The 18980-nt window shown below is 45.0% G+C and overlaps 10 protein-coding genes across 10 annotated transcripts; 6 read left to right on the top strand and 4 right to left on the bottom strand.

The window, feature by feature from the left end:
* Window positions 1–896: 896 nt before the first annotated feature.
* On the top strand, window positions 897–1667 carry N7478_012179 (uncharacterized protein; the record flags this gene model as incomplete). Its single annotated transcript, XM_056928393.1, has 1 exon — window positions 897–1667. The coding sequence occupies one exon, from the start codon at window positions 897–899 to the stop codon at window positions 1665–1667; it is 771 nt and encodes a 256-aa protein (XP_056773501.1).
* Window positions 1668–1921: 254 nt separating this feature from the next.
* On the bottom strand, window positions 1922–2953 carry N7478_012178 (zinc-binding alcohol dehydrogenase family protein; the record flags this gene model as incomplete). The annotated part of the gene is made up of 1 exon (XM_056928392.1): window positions 1922–2953. The coding sequence occupies one exon, from the start codon at window positions 2951–2953 to the stop codon at window positions 1922–1924; it is 1032 nt and encodes a 343-aa protein (XP_056773500.1).
* Window positions 2954–4710: 1757 nt separating this feature from the next.
* On the top strand, window positions 4711–5686 carry N7478_012177 (NAD(P)-dependent oxidoreductase; the record flags this gene model as incomplete). Its single annotated transcript, XM_056928391.1, has 3 exons — window positions 4711–4755; window positions 4812–5456; window positions 5480–5686. The coding sequence occupies 3 exons, from the start codon at window positions 4711–4713 to the stop codon at window positions 5684–5686; spliced, it is 897 nt and encodes a 298-aa protein (XP_056773499.1).
* Window positions 5687–6483: 797 nt separating this feature from the next.
* N7478_012176 (SDR family NAD(P)-dependent oxidoreductase) lies at window positions 6484–7352 on the top strand (the record flags this gene model as incomplete). The annotated part of the gene is made up of 2 exons (XM_056928390.1): window positions 6484–6778; window positions 6862–7352. 2 exons carry the CDS (start codon window positions 6484–6486, stop codon window positions 7350–7352), a joined length of 786 nt encoding a protein of 261 aa, XP_056773498.1.
* Window positions 7353–7361: 9 nt separating this feature from the next.
* Window positions 7362–8144, bottom strand: N7478_012175 (uncharacterized protein; the record flags this gene model as incomplete). The annotated part of the gene is made up of 1 exon (XM_056928389.1): window positions 7362–8144. The coding sequence occupies one exon, from the start codon at window positions 8142–8144 to the stop codon at window positions 7362–7364; it is 783 nt and encodes a 260-aa protein (XP_056773497.1).
* Window positions 8145–9584: 1440 nt separating this feature from the next.
* N7478_012174 (uncharacterized protein) lies at window positions 9585–10425 on the top strand (the record flags this gene model as incomplete). The annotated part of the gene is made up of 3 exons (XM_056928388.1): window positions 9585–9752; window positions 9807–10073; window positions 10201–10425. The coding sequence occupies 3 exons, from the start codon at window positions 9585–9587 to the stop codon at window positions 10423–10425; spliced, it is 660 nt and encodes a 219-aa protein (XP_056773496.1).
* Window positions 10426–11294: 869 nt separating this feature from the next.
* On the top strand, window positions 11295–11590 carry N7478_012173 (uncharacterized protein; the record flags this gene model as incomplete). The annotated part of the gene is made up of 2 exons (XM_056928387.1): window positions 11295–11344; window positions 11404–11590. The coding sequence occupies 2 exons, from the start codon at window positions 11295–11297 to the stop codon at window positions 11588–11590; spliced, it is 237 nt and encodes a 78-aa protein (XP_056773495.1).
* Window positions 11591–12430: 840 nt separating this feature from the next.
* N7478_012172 (NAD(P)/FAD-dependent oxidoreductase) lies at window positions 12431–13687 on the top strand (the record flags this gene model as incomplete). The annotated part of the gene is made up of 1 exon (XM_056928386.1): window positions 12431–13687. One exon carries the CDS (start codon window positions 12431–12433, stop codon window positions 13685–13687), a length of 1257 nt encoding a protein of 418 aa, XP_056773494.1.
* A 56-nt stretch (window positions 13688–13743) lies between these two features.
* N7478_012171 (acyl--CoA ligase) lies at window positions 13744–15566 on the bottom strand (the record flags this gene model as incomplete). Its single annotated transcript, XM_056928385.1, has 4 exons — window positions 13744–14042; window positions 14099–14716; window positions 14775–15392; window positions 15464–15566. The coding sequence occupies 4 exons, from the start codon at window positions 15564–15566 to the stop codon at window positions 13744–13746; spliced, it is 1638 nt and encodes a 545-aa protein (XP_056773493.1).
* Window positions 15567–16451: 885 nt separating this feature from the next.
* On the bottom strand, window positions 16452–17582 carry N7478_012170 (DUF92 domain-containing protein; the record flags this gene model as incomplete). Its single annotated transcript, XM_056928384.1, has 3 exons — window positions 16452–17037; window positions 17118–17329; window positions 17397–17582. The coding sequence occupies 3 exons, from the start codon at window positions 17580–17582 to the stop codon at window positions 16452–16454; spliced, it is 984 nt and encodes a 327-aa protein (XP_056773492.1).
* Between the last annotated feature and the right edge of the window lie 1398 nt (window positions 17583–18980).

Below are 18980 nucleotides of genomic sequence, written 5' to 3'. Positions count from 1 at the left end.
GATACTATCCAGAAGTTCCGTCCCTTTGAAGTGCGGGGCAATCCTTGCTTGGCTTAATAATGTGGGGTTCGGCTGCACGAGCAGGATCCATCTATCCAGCGGACAATTTCAATCCCAATTAGGCTTTACCACGAGTAAGATCCTGTATCTGACTTCAAATTGTATGTGATATGCATGAAATATCCTGAGTTGTAGTAAGAAAGAATGCGAATTCCCTGCCCACAAGCATATTTGACCGAAGAGGAATTACTACTAGTATAAGCTATCCCCAATTAAGGGTTGATTTCCTGTATTATGACGTATGCGCTTGTTGAGCTTTTTTAATAACTCATACAAACTGCGGGTTTCATACTCTTTTAGCTTAATGCTAGTACTGGAATTGAGTGCCTCCAAGTTGGCGACCACTAGTACCCACTGGCAGTGTTTAATATATAGTACCTGGTGTCAGCCAACCGCAGTAGGGCCGCGGCGTGGGCTACTACTACTAATACTAGTAAACGTAGCAACGACAGAGGCAGATTATTTGAGACTCTTAGTCAGTATTCTGAATCTTAATATGGGTTGAAATTAAAGATAATACAGCACTCATCATGGAATACATGCGGCTGTACAAATTAGGCTTTGGGGAAAATATTCGGCAATGTTCTCAAGAACTCGGCAATTGCGCTCGTGCATCTATCGACGGTTGTAACATTATCAAATTAGAGCGGGGGGGTGCAGAAGAGCTCTTGAAGATGTGCATTTCTAATATTGCAGAGATGATGACCAAGACGGACGAAATTCGGCCGAACCCTTGCCATTAAGGTTTCCACGATTATAAAGACCATCATGATGAAGTGACAATTAATCGTTGGATTTCTTGGGTCTCCAGGAAACTAGCAACCCATCATCTGAAAATGACTGTCTCCAAGCTGCAAGGCAGTAACGTCCTCCTTATTGGCGGCACATCTGGGATTGGATTTGAGGTAGCAAAAAAGGCCCTAGCAGAAGGAGCCAGCATAATTATCAGCTCTTCTTCTGAACAAAAAGTTCTCCAAGCATCTGGAAAATTGAAAAACGGAAACCCGGAAAGGTCATCTGCAGTCCGCAGCTTTGTTGCTGACCTCTCTATCCGCGAAAATCTCGAGGGGACCATTGTCAGCCTTCTCAAGTATGCTGCAGTGTCTTCGCCAATCGACCACATTGTGTTTACAGCGGGCAATGTACCTCCCATGGTTTCTCTATCCGAGGCTTCTTTCGATCATGTCGAGGCCTTTCTGACTGTTCGCTTTTTCGGTGCGATGGCAGTAGCCAAGCACATGCCTAAATACATGACTTCGCACAAGCGCTCTTCGTTTACGATGACGACTGGAACTCAAATTAAAAAGCCCTCGTCTTGGCTCCCACCTGCTATAGGTGGAGCAATCGAGGGCCTTATGAAAGGACTGGCTGTGACTTTGTCACCCATTCGGGTCAATGCTGTTTCTCCCGGTTTTATCTTGACGGAGCTTTTGGATCGACTTCCGAAGGAGATGGTTGATGGTATGGTAGAGAAGCACTCTCAGCAGTCTTTAACAAAAGATATTGGCTATCCAGAAGATACAGCTGAAGCTTATATATACCTTATGAAAGATTACTTTGCCACTGGAACGACTGTGGCTACGAATGGAGGAGCGTGGCTCTTATGAGTCTTAAGGTCTATTCACCTATTGATATAATCATGCCGTCTAAGGGCTTGGTTCACTTCAGCTGAGCTACTCAGTCTTTTTTTCTGTTTTGTAACTTGAAAGACACATTGCCAAGTACCACTTTCATTCATGTTCAATACGGGTACCCCTATAGCTCAAACTCCAGGGTTATCTTATATACAATCAAATAGTACATTCTTTAGAAGTCCGCCCAACATAATGCGCCCAACATAATGCAGCAACAATTTGAAGACTTAGGAACTTTCGCCCATGTTATGAACAAACTTTTCACCTCTGCCCCTATTTTCTTTGAGGATTTGTAGGCCTTCAAGCACCCCACTCAAGCCACCACAGTTAAACTTAGGTCTGTGTACCTTGATTTTACCATCAGCCAAGAATTGTTCAGCAAGGGTCCAAATTTTAACAGCAAACTCAATGTCTGTAGAGCTTGCGGGCCATGGAGTGTCACCAAACATGAACTCCTCTCCAATAGCACTATATGCTAGTGTGCATCGGTCATTAACATTGGCACGAGCAATCCCAACGTCAAGTAGAGCACTATACTCTCCACCCTCAGCCAAAATCGCACTATCACAGTACGCAGCACTACCTTCCGTGGAAATAGTATCCAAGACAAGGCGGAGCTGATCGCAAGTGTAAGCGCGAATCTCTTCAGCGGATTGAGGATCGTGGTAGTTAAAGACCCGATCAGCACCAAGGCTTCTGACCATATCAAAATTTTGCGGAGAACATGTGGCCAGAACAGTGTAGCCAGATAACTTGGCAAATTGGATGGCAAGCGCACCAGTAGCGGTAGAGCCGCTGTAGATAAGAAGGAAAGGGTCGGAAGGGAGACAAAGATTCAAGCTTTGATAGAGGGCTTGACCGACAGTTGTAATACCAACTCCAAGGGTAGCTGCTTGCTGAAAATTGAGGTTATCGGGGATCCGCATCTGAATATCGCCCTTGGCGACGATATATTCAGCAAAAGCGCCATCTTCTGGCTGTACGGCATTGCCACCATGGACGAAGCCACACACGCGATCACCCTTCTTAAAACTCTTCTTGACATTATTCCCCACCTCTTGAACAACACCAGTGTAGTCACAACCAACAAGCGTGCCAGGGGGTGACAAGAATTTGATATGTTTCCAGTCTGTCGGATTTAAGGCGACAGCTTCAGTTTTGACAAGAATATAATCGTCACGGAGGGCAGGAATACCACGGTCGGTCACCAAGCCTTCTTGTTTAGGAGATGTAACTATGATGGCCTTCTGAGCTGCCATTGTGAATGGTGCTAGTTAAAGGAACCGTAATGGACAATCGGAAGAGATTATTGATGGGCAGTAACGAAAATTGGGAAATAACTAATGAGTATTTAAGGCTGGAGCGGGTCAAGAACTTACCATCTTAAAAATTTGGTATGAATTCGGAAACACACACTAAAATCATGTTTTCACAATATATTAGAAATACAGTGACAACGAGACTTGGGTTTCACTGTCTCAAGTTAAAGTTCACCGAAAAAGATCGCTGTCTCTAACCGAATTTGGTTTAGTCGCCGCAAGGGTTCTTGAACACAAGTCGACAGCCAGCCACGGGATCGTACTGTTTGTTGCCTATCTGATGGTTCAGATACTGTTTTTACATGGAAGTCCGCTTAGCTTTCTAGAAAAGACTAGATGATCGGATCAGCCTTTCGTAAACTAAACTCGTCTGATTTACCCGTGGATCTACAATAACCAGTTGTTGCAGGAAAGAGTGACAAAAAGATAGGACAAACAAAGATTAAAATTAACATGGGTATTATACAGAATTAGAAGAAATTCAATTTTGAACTCGTATATTTCAGATGTCAAGCTTCTTAGAAGGTCTAAATGTGTACACAGCGCTAAACAAGCTCCCCTTCGACAAAGTCCACCACCTGTATCTTTTTCAACTTTGATTTGACAGCTTGCACTAAGGCCACATGGACAGGGTCTTTTTTGACACAATAGTCCCGGTCGTCTATCGTGGAAAAGTTGGAAATAAACGCGTGGGTAATGCCGTCCTAAATAGTCAATGAAATATCCTCAAAGTATGATTAGATTTATCCCACCTGGCATCCTTCAGTAGACATGTCCAGACCTGCTCTCATGGACAATATGTACGGCTTTCCAGTTTGAGGATGAATGCAGTCGCTTTTCAGTCCTTGGATTTTGATTGCCACCTTTGTAATTAGCTAACAGCCGTCTTAACAACTGAGAACATCAGACAAAAACACACCTCTTTGCGATCTCTTTCAACAGTCTCCGGGGTGAACACAATTAAAACAATGTGTGTCACTGCCATCATGGTGCCAGTGAAGATATCCGTGACTTTGAGACTTTTAGTTGGTTTCAGCAATTGAAACCTCGAATTCGTCTACTATACTAGTATTTATATTATTAACAGGTTGAATGTTCAACACCGACACGGTCCCGATCCATATCGTAGTATGTATTATTCAGCTTCAACATGTGAAAAAGTAAATAACGCATTTGGTCACAATTTCGCTAGCACTACTATCCTATGATTCTACTAAGTCCCCAGCATTTGGGAGTTGTGAATTATGTCACTACGGTATACATAGACCAGATAGTATGAACTAAGATTGGATATGCCGTGGTTGGAACCCACATCGTGACCAACAAATGACTACGCGCCATGCCATAACAGGTTTAGTCTCCACCCAGACCTTAGCTTTTGACCCCAATCTTCCAATTTTTCAAGTTGAATAAGAGCTTGCCACATGTATGTTGATATCATGAAAAGTCTTTCCAGAAGTAGCTTAATTCCCGCTTGCCAACATACTCAAAAAAGAACTTCCTCGAAACACTGATATGTAAGCTAATTGATTTGTCATTTATGGATGCGTTCATCGAGGTTCTGCTGCGTGTAATGGTTCAAGGTTTTACATGTAAATCCACATTATTCTTCATGGGTGGTATATACTTTTCAGATTAGAAAGATACCTTATCCTTTGAAATACATTCTCGAGTTCAGCTTCGCTACAATAATCATCATGGTTGCTCGAGTTGCATGGCTAGGCCTTGGAAACATGGGGCGGGTGAGTTCTCTATTGTGTTTCTAGTATACTGCTCGATCAATTTCCTAACAAACCAGGGCATGGCAAAAAACCTCGCCGCCAAGGCAGAACTTGACGGGCCATTGATTGTCTATAATCGCACTGTCACTCGCACAAACAAGTTTCAAGCAGAAAATTCCAATACCGTCGTCGCAGAATCCGTGCTCGAGGCTGTGTCCAGCGCTGATATCGTATTCACTTGTCTCAGTGATGATAATGCAGTTCGTGAGACCGTGAACTCAATTATTGGCTCAGGTAACTTGAAAGAAAAGCTTTTCATCGACTGTTCCATGATTCACCCCGACACTACTGCCGCTATTGCACGACAATTCCAAGACGTCGGAGCCGAGTTCGTTGCTAGTCCCGTTTTTGGAGTCCCTGCTATGGCCGATGTGGGACAAGTGATCTGCGTGCTTGCTGGGCCAAGCAAGTCTGTCGATAAAGTCAAGCCGTTCACAACTGGGGTCATTGCAAAAAGCTTTATAGACTTTAGCGATCATCCACATGCCAAGGCTTCCCAGCTAAAAATCTTTGTCAACATTTTTGTACTTCGGATGGTTGAGAGTATTGCAGAAGGACACGTCGTTGCTGAGAAATGTGGTTTGGGAACTCAAGCTTTGCATCAGTCTTTTGAAGCTATATTCTGGGGCCTTATGTCGCATACTCTAGACGTAGGCTCTCAGGTGATTACTGTACGCGTGCAGAGCCTCTTTTCCCAGTTGATTTGGCTCGCAAGGACGCCAGACACGCCATGAACCTCGCTCAGACGTCACTTACTACAATGAAGGGTGTTGAACTAGTTGAAGGGTATTTGGAGGAGGTAAATAAGCATATGGGCGAACGTGGAGATGTGGCGAGCATCTACGGTGCGGTGCGACAGGATGCGGGACTGAAGTTTGAAAACAAGGAATAAAAAGATTTGAATATTGCGTGAAGTCCCTGTGGGGACACTACTAGGACTAGTAGTCTTAATAATATTCTGAAAAATATTGTCATATATATCAAGGCATAAGGATCTTGGAGTTTTGCTTGAAGGATACTATATGTATTGCTATGTGGTTGAAGAAAACACCATTCATTATGCATTTTTTGAATTGCATAGCACTACTATTAGGTACTACTAGTAATGCCCAAAGTATCCTTTCTACCTGGATAGTTTACACTGCCCGAGCTCTTTCAAGTAAGAGAAAATTAGCAAGCGCATTAACTGTTTCAATTTCTCATCTCAGCATATCCACATCACGAGTCAGATGATCTACGGGATATTAACTTGTTCCTGATGCGCACGATCCGCCAAGGGAATTTCTTTCTACCAAACAAGTTAGTGTAACAGAGTCGTCAAATGAAATCGACCATATGGGTAATTATGGACACCCTATTGAATTTTCCGGCGATATAGACTTTTACGACCGTTGCAACCGAGGTCAAGGAAGCCTGTCGCCGACTGATCCTGGCATACAAACTGAGTGGGGCCGTTGATGCGGCTAAACACCACCGTTTTCCAAATGCGGTATAGATCTACACTATACACACAGGCTGGCGAGAGTGAGGCTTTGGAAAAGTTTTCGAGTTGAATCTTGAATTTGTCATTCTCATGGCCGGTCAAGCTATATAAGTCCACAAAGCCTTGCTATTCAGGTGATATCTTCTTCATCACTCTCCAAATTTTACTTTCCCTTCCATCATTCTCCAATATTATCCATCTTCACCATGGCTCCAGACACATTATCCCTTACGAACAAAGTGGCCATTGTCACTGGTTCTGGTCGCGAAACCGGTATTGGTGCTGGTATAGCCTTTGCACTTGCTCGGAATGGAGCCTATGTTACGATCAACCATGTGTCTGATCTCAGCGCTCCTCGCGCTGCAAAAGTAGCGGAGACCATTCGACTTCACGGTGGAAAGGCTACCGTTATACAGGCAGACATATCGACGCAGTCCGGTGCTAAGAAACTAGTAGAGCATACCCTGGCTGCATTTTCTGTCGATCATATCGATATTCTCGGTAAGATATCTCACCTTTTGCTCACGCAATACAGTCTGAGGGTACGAAGAAAAAGAAATTCAAAGCTGATATGGATTAAATAGTGAATAATGCAGCAGCGGGTACTCCGCAGAGTTTCCTCCAGTCAGACCAAGAATCTCTAGACGCTATATTTCAGTCGGTGGTGTATGGTCCCATTTTCACCATTCAAGCTGCTCTTGCCCACATGCCGCGTGGGGGAAGGATTGTGAATATCGGCTCCATCGCATCAAAGTTGGGCATGTCTGCTTCCGCAGTGTATGGGGCCGCGAAGGCTGCACAAGATGCACTCACTTATTCAATGGCTATGGAGCTTGGTCGTGGCCATGGGGTCACGATCAATACCGTTGCACCAGGCCCCGTGGATACCGATGCACTTCCCAAGGATGTCGCGGCCAAGGTTCATGGCTTCCTTGTTCCCATGACCAGAGTCGAAGAGCGAGCGGGTACACAGGAGGATATCGCGGATGCCGTACTCCTATTGGTATCGGAGAAAAGTCGCTGGATTACGGGGCAGGTGATTTCAGTGAGTGGTGGTATCACTGGGAGCCGATAGTGAATACAGTCATGCCGGTGGAGACTGAACTTGATCAATATTGAACGCTAAAACTTCGCAGATTGCTGCATCAGCGAGGCGTGCAATCCATAGAATGTTCGCAGAGTCTTTGAGCACACTGGCGCCATCATGAAAGCCGCATGCTAGCATTCGTTTGTATATCTCTTTCGTGTATCTATTAATTTGATGTTCCGGCACTTGGAATAAAGAAGCAGTGACTAGAGCCCAAATTTGAAGCCTAGGAAGCAAGTAAAAGTCTCCATCTCGTAGACTTCCCGTTGTTACGAGGGCATAGAGCTTGCTCTGAAGCAAATCCATCTCAGGTGCGGCCAGCTCATAGGCCTGCTTCAGACCTGCCAAAAGTATCAGTAGAGCGACTCTAGTCATCTCATGAACAAACAGAAAGCAACTAGGATCAGTTGATTCAAAGCGCGACATTGAAAGTAGGAGATATGTCGCAGGGCCTAGAATCTGCAGAGAGCTGAGATCGTTCTCCTGTCGCCAGAAACCCTTGTGTAGAAAGTGAAGATTGACAAATTCACATACAGTCGCAACCTCTTCAACCGCTAACACCAGATTATCAGAGTCATAAGATACTTGACCAAGCTCCTTTACCACCTGAGCAAGCAATGTGCCTTCTTGTACTCGCTCCGTAAGTGAAACTTGGAACGAGGAGTATTCCCGTAATCGAGGCGCGGTATCTTTAATCGCCGACCCTACAAGGTCGAACCAAGAGGCAAATAATTGAAGATTTTCACTGAGCCCATTGAATCCATCTCGGAGCTGAATCATTCGCTTCAGTCCGTGGATATGATAAGCCCAGCGATCGAGGGTACCAACGTATAACTACGAGAATGATTAGGCTCACATCAACAAGCGATTTTGAGGGGGTGAGCGAACATCGTGACATATGAAGCCTAGAACACATGTAATCAACCCTTCACTCGCACACTCATCTGGATCAGTCAGACGGCGGGTTACCTGGCTCACACCTTGACCATAGTAGGCTAACGCCTCACGGCTTTTCTCATACTGGAAAGTAGTCGGATGATGGAATTCATCTAAAAACATTGCCGCGTTGGCCATGCAGAGTTGGAAGGCACTATCATCGCATAAAGCCATACCGAACCATACAGTCCGAAATGGGCGATATCTGTAATCGGCCTCCGATTGCACTGAGTGTAAAATACAAGGTGAGAATGAGAACATTAGCTTGAAGGAGGGCGGCACACTTACTGAAATGCACCAATTCATGAGCTCGATCATTGAGTACCATTGGAAATGGATTTGACTTAAGTGCTGGACGAATCATATCGCCAGAATAGTTGCCTTCGTGGGCCACCCTTATGAAGGTCATCGCGGGCGGGTCTTTGGGTTTTCGACGCGACCGGCCAATGTCGCGCATGACCCGCTGCCGAATAGCGCGTTGTGTTTTATTCTCCTTGATATCATCTGGCCGATTGATTGTGACAAACAGAAACTCACTGGCCCCCATTCTTGCGCTCTCGTGGCCATCCTATCACGAAGATTGATCAAGCCAGATGGTCGTCAGATTCAGATTCTACGCTACGCCAAACTGGGATTAGCGCTTTCCCGGTTGGTCTATATCGAAGTCACTGCAACTGACGATGTTTTATAACATATAATTCTTCACTGGCATTTTTAATCCTATGAAAGGGTTCTTCGATCTGAGAATAGGCAGTGCCCATGGCTGGATATAGGGAGCCACTCGTATCAACGGGCTCTTTCAAGTCCTGCTTCTTACCACATTAATTCTTCCCCCCCTTGTTTTTTCCTTTCAATAAAGCACCTTTGAATACCCAAGAGATCCAGATATGGACAGCTATGTCGATTGTATATCGAAAAGAATTTGGGCCACAGCAACAAAACGCGAACGCGGGCGTTGACGTGTTGACGTGTTGATGGCACACTAACCCAATTCCATAAGTCACAGTGCATATCACACTATCCAACTCCAGCCCCCAGTCTGTACTAACAATAATCAAATGCGGGGTTAGAGAAAAGCGCCACACTCAATAATATACCTGAATGTGCCGAGGACCGGGCAACCTAGATCCGAGATGAGTTCCGGTGCTGGTGTCAATCGGTATCATGATAATGTGGAGGATCTATATTCCTGTACAAAATTTGAAGCAGACACGGCCGTACAATTATTTCCGTGCACCAAACTTCGACAATTGAATCGTGTACTATGTTACAAACTTTGGAAAAATGACTCTGAACGCTGCTTTGGCGATCTATACAGCTCTGTTTTACCTTTCCAGCTTCGCCGTCGGTGACTTTTGCAGCAACACGCCGACCTCCAGATCTTGCTGGGGTGGATATAATATCTCAACAGACTATTACTCAGTCACACCATATACCGGTGTTACGCGAGAGGTATTTAGCTAACTTAACTGATTAAAGTTCTTGGGCTTAATGCGTCCCAAATAGTTCTGGCTTTCGGTGCAGAATCAAACGTTGGCTCCAGATGGCTACGAACGAACGGTTCTGACTGCCAACGGTACATTACCGGGCCCCTTAATTGAGGCTGACTGGGGCGACGATTTTATAATCCATGTGACCAACAAGTTCACGAATAACGGATATCCCATTCTATATCCAAGTTTTTTACTCCATCCCATGCGGTGGCTTATTCAACAACCAGGACTACAACTCACTGGCATGGTATCCACCAACAAGGGTCAAATTCATATGATGGTACAACTATTTTTTAGTGAACATCACACCCAATTTTCAACTAAGCAAGACTATAGGTGTTCCTGGTATAACCCAATGTCCAATTCCTCCAGGTGAGACGATGACCTATAAGTTTCATGCCACCCAGTACGGCACATCATGGTACCACTCACACTGGGATCTTCAGCTCGCGGATGGTCTTTACGGTCCAATAGTCATCCATGGTCCCGCAACTTCAGATTATGATATTGAACTCGGGCCTGTATTCATAACAGACTGGTTTCATGAGACAGACTTTCAATCTGGGAAGAGAAAACAAGATACGGAGGATTCCCAGTACGCCAAAATGCAGACCCACAGAATGGCCTTATAAACGGAACAAATACCTACCCATGTGAAGGATCTGATGATTCAGCATGTATCGAAACTGGACATCGCTCAGAGACCATATTCGAAAAAGGAAGAAGATAGCGCACCAGAATTATTGATGCTGCGGTGGATGGTTGGATGAAATTTTCGATTGATGGGCACAAAATTTTTGTCATCGCTGCAGATTTCGTGCCCATCATTCCTTACGAAACAGAAAGTGTGATTCTCACATCTGGGCAGAGGTATGATGTTATTGTTGAAGCCAATCAAGACGATGGAAATTACTGGATGCGAGCGATCTACCAGACAGCTTGCAATGAGCTCTACATGGAGAATAATGACATCAAAGGGATCATTCGGTATAAAGATTCACCAGACACACTTGACCCGACCACATCGCAATCACGGATTCTTGCGGTGATGAGCCCTATGCTAACTTGATTCCTTACGTGCATAAGACTGTGGGGCGGACTAATGAGAAGCACAACCTTGACGTAGGTTGGTTTTATGAAACTGATCTTTTGTATCATTGGGCACTTAATACGAAAGCCTTGACTATCGACTGGGGAAAGCCTACGAATCTCTTAATTTATCACAATCAGTCGGTATTTCCAACTGACTACAATATTCATGAGATTCCAAGTGATGCAGACGTGTGTCGCCTCTTCAAATCCCATCTGCCATATTTTGACTGGATCTGATTTATTCTATTAGTGGACATATTGGGTAATTCAGGATCTTGGACTTGTCGATGCATACCACCCCTTCCATCTGCATGGACATGACTTTTACATCCTTGCACAGGTGATTGGGCTATACAGTTCCATAATACCTCTAAATCGCAACAATCCCCCTCGACGAGATACTGCTACTATGCCAGGTAATGGTTACCTTGTCATTGCTTTTGAAAATGACAATCCAGGGTAAGTCTCCTATATAAATTTCTTTATTTCTATCTAATTCTGAGTATGTTGATATTTAGTTCCTGGTTGATGCACTGCCATATCGCATGGCATTCCAGCCAAAGTCTCGCTCTTCAGTTTATAGAAAGATCAAAAGAGATCCCTAAATTGGTCGAGCCTGTTGCGCTGGGCTTTCAAAAAATGTGTCAAACTTGGGACTCCTATTATAATCGCTCACAATATCAGCAGGACGACTCCGGGATTTGAAACATGCATCCAACATGGAAATTTTAGCGCGATCAATCATGTTAGTATTCCCTGTGTGCGAAGAAAGGGGAATAATATACTAGGTGTAGTATCTCCATGTCAGTGCAAAATCAATTGTCTTTTACAGCATTATCGAAGTCTTTAATCGGGTCGCAATATCTAGTTAGCTAGCTAGCGAAATTGGATTCAAGTGTTCACTCACTTGAGTAATGTGCACACTTTAGGTCTATACGAGGGAATCCTTGTAATTGTTGTTCGGAGGAATGACCCAATCTATTTGTACTCAAAAGAAATAAAAAGAAAATAAAGACAAAGAAAACAGACCACAATCAAAGCAGCACATTCGTTCTTCTCCCACAATTTACCAGTTACTTCGTTCTTCTTGTGCAGGAAGCATCTCGGCCTTCGCAGATTCGCGTATCTCCGACCGAGATCCAGGAGGCATTATCTAACGATGATTTGCTCCACATTCTCCACAACCGTGCAGCGGTTCGGCCTCCGATAAGAGCGAAGCCGAGTTCGATCGCAGTAAACATCCCTGTCTGTCTTGAGAGATGGCGTCCATTCAAGGTGACTAACGCGCTGGTAACCCAAATTGGCTTAATTAAGGGTGTCAATCAGCCTTCTCTCCTATCGACACAGTTCCAGCTGCCCAGGGATCAGCCATCCATGCTGCATCCACACTTGAAAGCATGATACGCCATGGAACGAGGTCTCGAGCGAGGTAATTTGGTTCAGTTAGTTATGGCGACTAGCCTCTCCCTTCATAAGCCACCATTTCCCTAGGATTTCAAACTTCCTACATATTCGAAAGTCGCTCGGCCTTCATTTCAATATAAAATGACGTCCCAGTCAACACCGAACAAGCAGAACCTTGTGGTCCTGGGTGGTTCCTACGCAGGAGTATCTACTGCGCACTACCTCCTCAAACATGTTGTTCCTCAACTTCCCAATAAAGACAGCTACCAGGTGCTTCTTATCAGCAATTCGTCGCAGGCCATATGTCGCCCGGCTTGTCCTCGTGCATTGATTTCAGACGATATGTTCCCCCAGGATAAGCTGTTTATCAGCGTGCCACAGCAATTTCAGCAGTACCCCAAAGGGGATTTTCAATTCATTCAAGGGAATGTAACCGAACTTCTTCACGGAGATCGTCGTGTCACTGTGGCCATCAAAGACGGTGAGACCGAAGAGATCGAATACCATGCAGTTGTCATCGCCACCGGTGCATCCACCAAATCCCCACTTATGGGAATCAATCAGGACTCTGAGTCCTTGCGCGCTAGTTGGAATGCTTTTCGCGCTGCACTCCCAAACGCCAAACATATTGTGATCGCAGGCGGAGGTCCGACCGGGGTAGAAACCGCTGGCGAATTAGGCGAATATCTCAACGGTCGCGCTGGCTGGTTCGGCCAAAAACTCGAAACTCCCAAGGTTCCCATTACTTTGGTGACAGCAGACTTCAAAATTCTTCCAGGGTTGCGTCCTGTGATTTCGACTAAGGCGGAGAGTTTCTTGGGCAAAGTCGGCGTCACTGTGATCAAAAATTCACGCGTCGAAAATGTCTCTCCGCCTGATGCTGGGACTGACACGGCCCTAACAGCCAAGACGACAGTGGTATTGGAAGACGGCAAACAACTTGAATCTGACCTTTATATCCCCGCTATGGGAACGTTAGCGAATACCAGCTTCTTGGACAAGTCCCTGTTGACAGCCAATGGACGCGTAAATACAAACTCGGAAACCTTGCGTGTCATCGATGCAGGGGAGCGTGTCTATGCCATTGGCGATGTGGGATCGCATGCACGACCAGCAGTGCACAATATCTTGAATACCGTTCCCATTCTGTGTGCGAATATCAAACGCGATCTGTCTATTGCTGCTCAGATTGACCCTGCTTCCCTTGGAGAGGACCGCTTGTTCAAAGAAGATACTCGCGAAACCCAGTTGGTACCAATTGGAAAAAGCAAGGGCGTGGGCGCTTTCATGGGCTTTCAAATGCCCAGCTTCATTGTCTGGGCAATTAAAGGGCGAGACTATTGGCTATGGACCACCGGGGGTCTCTGGAGTGGTAATCACTGGAGCAAGGCATCGTGAAATTTCCTTCTTTTCTGTATATAGTCAAGTTCATTTGTCTCAAACACCTCTTTCATTTACAGTTTTGCTTTTCCCACCAATTCCTGCTTGACCTTTTCTTTCAATACCTTTCTCAAAATCTTCCCTGCGGCGCTCTTGGGAATATGGTCTAAGAACTGAATGCCCCCTCTCAGTCTCTTGTAATGCACGACTTTTAAGTCCATCCAACGAACAATCTCATTGGCGAGATCAGGAGATTCTTGAATTCCACCTGCTAAGACCACAAATGCTCTAGGAACCTCCGTGTGTCCCATGTCAACACCAATCACCGCCACATCATCGATATTAGGGTGGGCAATCAACAAACCCTCTAGCTCTATAAACCCTTGTCAGAACATTATCAGAATTTGGAAAGAATGTCGGAAGACTTACCTGCCGGGGCAACTTGATATCCATTGAATTTGATCAATTCTTTAACTCGGTCCGTGATGTAGAAATTGTGGTTTTGGTCTTGAAATCCCACATCGCCGGTTCTGAAATAACCATCCGCGGTAACACTTTCTTCGGTCGCTTGGCGATTCTTCCAATAACCCTTGAATATACTAGGTCCTTTAAGATAGAGCTCCCCAGATTCACCATTCGCGACCTCTTCGCCCTTCGGAGACATGTACTTTGCGGTCAGGTTTGGCATCATTTTTCCAACGCTACCCACGCTGTCATACCATTCACCCCAGGGCTGAGTATGCGTTATAGGACTGGTCTCGCTTAGTCCATAAGCTTGATTAATTTTTATTCCCAGTCGTTTATTAACGGTGTCAACCAAGGATTGCGTGAGGGGTGCAGCCCCTGAAGTAGCCATTCGTAGAGATGTCAGGTCATATTCTTTGCCAAGGGGACTGGTCGCAAGTTTCACGAGAACAGGAGGCGCAAGGTAAGTGAAAGTTATTCGCTCTTGCTCTATTGTTCGCAAGAAGAGCTCGAGTTCAAAATGTGGAATAACAACTAATTCGATCCCTCGGTGCAATGGCTGGTGGACCAGGCAAGTTAACCCTAAATTGTCACTTTAGACTCAGTCTATTTATCAAGGGAGTGTGGGACTTTTCAATACCGTAAATGTGATAGAACGGCAATATCCCCAGCAGCTTGTCATCTCTCCAGGAGTAACTTGTACCCACAGAGGACGCAACCATCAAGACATTGGCAACAATATTGTGATGGCTCAGCATGACTCCCTTGGGTAAACCAGTCGTCCCGGATGAATAAACCAGAAACGCAAGATCTGTCAAGGGATTCACACGTACGCGATTTATTTTTGGGAACACTGATGGCGCAGTTAATTGGTCAAAATGTTGAAATTGACCGTCCGAGTCCCTCTCATCGCCGAGTATAATAATCCGATCAAATGAAAGACCAATTTTCTTCGCAGCACCGGTGACAGCGGGAAGACATGCCTTGGATGTTGCAATAGCACTAGTTCCGTTGTCTTGTAATTGGAAACCAAGTTCGTCAACTGAGTAGCTGGGGTTCGCTGGCGAAACAACTCCACCCGCGAAGAGAGTCCCGTATATGATTGCGGGCATATCAATATTGTTAGGTGAAACTATTGTCATAACATCGCCCTTTCTCCAGCTCCATGACGTTATCAGGCCGGATCCAAAGGAGATAGCTGCGTCCCGAACACCGGCATAGGTATACGATCGTCTTGTAATAGCATCGCGATATATCACTGCAGAATTTAGAACTCGGCTTCCAAGATTCCAACTTGAACTTTGCCATTGAAATCACAATTCATCATACCTTTATCATGAGGAAATCTCTCCTCCTTGTCGGTTTCAAACATCAAACCCCAGAGATCTACCTGGGGAATGTTAATTGCGGGGTAAAATGAGGAGGCCGGCATTTTAACAGCCTAATACTGCCGATATAGCTCTTTTCCCTATTCAAATAAGATTTTAGATTTCCAGCATCAATAGCTGATGCCAATGTATGATATCGTATGTGGAATGTTGAATGCACTTTTAAATTCATCTTGATTGAATATCAAGTTCGTCCGCGTAGCTCGGCTTCCCCGTTTTCGGCCGCGTTGCCACTAGCACCTTCGGAAGCTTGGACTTAACTTTGATGAGACCCACTGCCATTAACTTGAATGTACCGACGACTCTTCAGAGCTACAAATACTTGTGTTCATGGAGAACTCGGCACCTCGGCTATTCCCTCGTTAGACTTCTACTGGCCCTCCCCCTACATACCCGGCACTTTTTTTAACCACATATGTACTTACTTGCTTCCTGCCAAGCTGATCTTCTTCCTTGTTTCCCCTCAATCATGTCCCGAAATTTCTGGGCTCTCGAATGGATGATCTCTATCTTTAAATACTTTATTTGGTCTAAATTTCTAATCATCCAACCTCTTCATTGAATCTCCAAGATTCGATGTACCAGTGTCTTATTAGATAGTCATGTCATATCGTGTAATGTCATTGGGTTTACATCTGTGGAGAGTATAAGCTGTGGTGCTTTAAAGTAGCAATATACTTGACTCGTTGAATAATATTTACGGCTCGCTTTCTGGTATTGAAAATCAAACTAATTGTATGTCAATTTGTTGGGAATTCAACCAGAGAGCGCAAAGTTTCAATTCATCAAGTATCCAGCCACTTATAGATATATGTAGTCTCGCTCCACGTTATCGCATTTGCACTTCCCATATTCTCTCTCCTCCGAGTGTCTGGCTTCGGCCTGCGAAGCCTTAAGCATCGTTCACAGCGGTCGCAGAACCTGATTAATCAAACAATTGCGACTTGGGGAACTTGTACCTGCAGCAACAGCTCGCTCATATCCACATCCCAGGCCCACTGCGCAGCCCCCATAGCACCTACGGCTCCAATGAGAACAGTAAGTAGAAAAATGCTATTGTTGCTCAAAAGACCAAGTCCATGTCCCAGGCGCTTGTTGGTTGAAGCACCCTTGGCATTTCCGTGTGTCGCTGCATTCTTCTGGAAGGCTGCAATCTGGCCACGCTCGCCTTCAACGACCTTGCCAGTCTTCTCATCGATAATAGTGGGTTGTAGTATTCCACCAAGGAAGCTGTTGATGATACTTCCAAACCCACCCCAGATAGTCAATGCAACGACCAACAAGACCCTGTCGAAGATGGCGGAATGATCGGGGTGAAATGGGGCCACTAGCCCAAACGCCAGGGCGATGGTGAACGATCCAGCAAAGCCAGCAACGGTACCGACCAGGGACACGCCACCATTTGTCCCCGGTGGACATTCTCGCAAGTTCCACGAAGTAATTAAGCGAGGGTTGGATTTGGAGAGAATGCCCAGCTCTCCAGACCAATCGTCAGCTGCGCCAGCGCAGTAGTGTCTAAGAATTAATTAGTTAGGTTCAAGAAAGTGAGGATTGTATAACAAAAGGGTGTTCAGAAAAAGCAAATATCAACGTACGATACTAGTCCGATAAGTAGGATATCAGCGGCATTCTGACCAAAAGTAAAATACTGAGCATCTGGGTTAATATACACCGCTACTGCATGAGCGGCACACAGGATAGTGCCAATCACTCCACTGGATAAAACCTGAAGAGCATCATGTTTAGCACTTCCCGGCTTTGATGGGGGCGCAGAAATGGTCAAGCGCGCCTTAATATCGCGTTTCACCTTTGGTTGTTGAAAAAGAATAAATCAGCTTATTATATCAACAACTACTATGTATTACCAGACGTACCTTCTTTACCCTGGCCGATCCAATGTGGAAAATCACCAGAATAATCAAGGGTGTATACCATGGGTGTACAACATATACGAGACTTGACAAGGCCAAAACAAGGGCCCCGAGAGAAGTAACAGTCTTTGTTGTATAGCTGCGATAGACCGAAAACGCGAGCAGAAGCCCACCGACATAAGAACCCATATTGCTGTTTATTTTGTGGAGGTTGAATGCTGATAAATCGTGGGAAAGGGTCTATGGTAAAGATGTTGTTCGAATATGGCCACCTGGGCACAATTTTAAAGCTACAATGCGAGTGAAATAGTTGAGAAAGAATGAGAGAATGAGCGGGTATTTAGCCCAGCCGGATGGGCTTACGTCCCTAATAAAATATACTGATTCAAGCCAAAAATGGTACCATGTAGATACGTAAAAGGCAATAGGTTCCAGACTATCTATAGATTGACAGCTCAAGGTCGGGTGGGGCCATGGGTAAGAGATGGATGGGGTCGCCCCCAACCCCGGTTGTTGGCTGTTACTATGACCGCATACGTGAATTATCGGATTGCTATTGGAAGTCTATGATTTCAAACTAGTCGACCATGAATAAAATGGTATGCTCAATGTACTCTGTTGGCGTTCAAGATCTCAAATGTTTCTTGACAAGGAGACTCCAAATCCTTTCAAGAACACAAATAGCGCGTTTTGCCACATGAGGCTATGAATTTGTGCGATGAATTTGCGTGTACGACATCCCACGATCTACGTAATTGTACAAATTTTCAATTCATGATTACCACTTTAGGGAATATTGGCAACATGCCTGCAGGGGTGTGGCCAAGGCTGGGCGAGACTCGGCGAAGCTCTACGACACATAGCATTGGTTGTGACCCACACCATTATTCACTGTGAACTTGGCGGGATGCCTTGCATTAAGGATCTTCATCAATTCCTGCAACATCTTCCTCGTATCTCGTGCGGAGTACGGAGTACTAGATTTCCCCGATCATCCGCACAAGGCTCGTGAGTCGCTCCATGGAGTACAATGCGTTATTTGACACCTTTTCACCTATCCATATTTCTATGTTTCTTGGATTTATCGTTCTTACATGCAAGACATAAGATCCAACGCTAGCCTAATAAGACTGTCATCCGCCAAGTCACGGAAATTTGGATAATACGAGCCTCCGACCACGAGCTGTCCTTGGCTTGTCTCATCATGTCATTCGGCCCCAAAATATTATGTGCCGTCGGGGCGGAATAGATCAATTAAGCCAAAGACCCCACTGATCTCCTTGGCCCCAGCTCCGGCGATTGCCTCCCGGAGTTATTATCTGTATCATGATAGAATTTAGCTCCATCATACATGTACCTCGTTTGCGATTCGTGTGACCTGATAGGCTGTGCCCCAATAGCTACTTAAAACTATTGTCAACTTGAAGAAGATGTACAATATGTGCTGCTACATATGTTTACCTAGAGTGGACCCTTGGTAAATAATAGTATGAATCAAGTAAAAATGTGATGTATGATGTATACTATCTAACTTCAAGTTGATGGTCACAGTGCAAATGCACGTGTACATGATTTTGCCATGTCATT

The sequence above is a fragment of the Penicillium angulare genome (genome assembly GCF_028827245.1).
Source record: "Penicillium angulare strain IBT 27051 chromosome Unknown utg000010l_segment0_segment0, whole genome shotgun sequence".
Lineage (NCBI taxonomy): Eukaryota > Fungi > Ascomycota > Eurotiomycetes > Eurotiales > Aspergillaceae > Penicillium > Penicillium angulare.
This window is presented reverse-complemented; position numbering and strand designations above follow the sequence as displayed.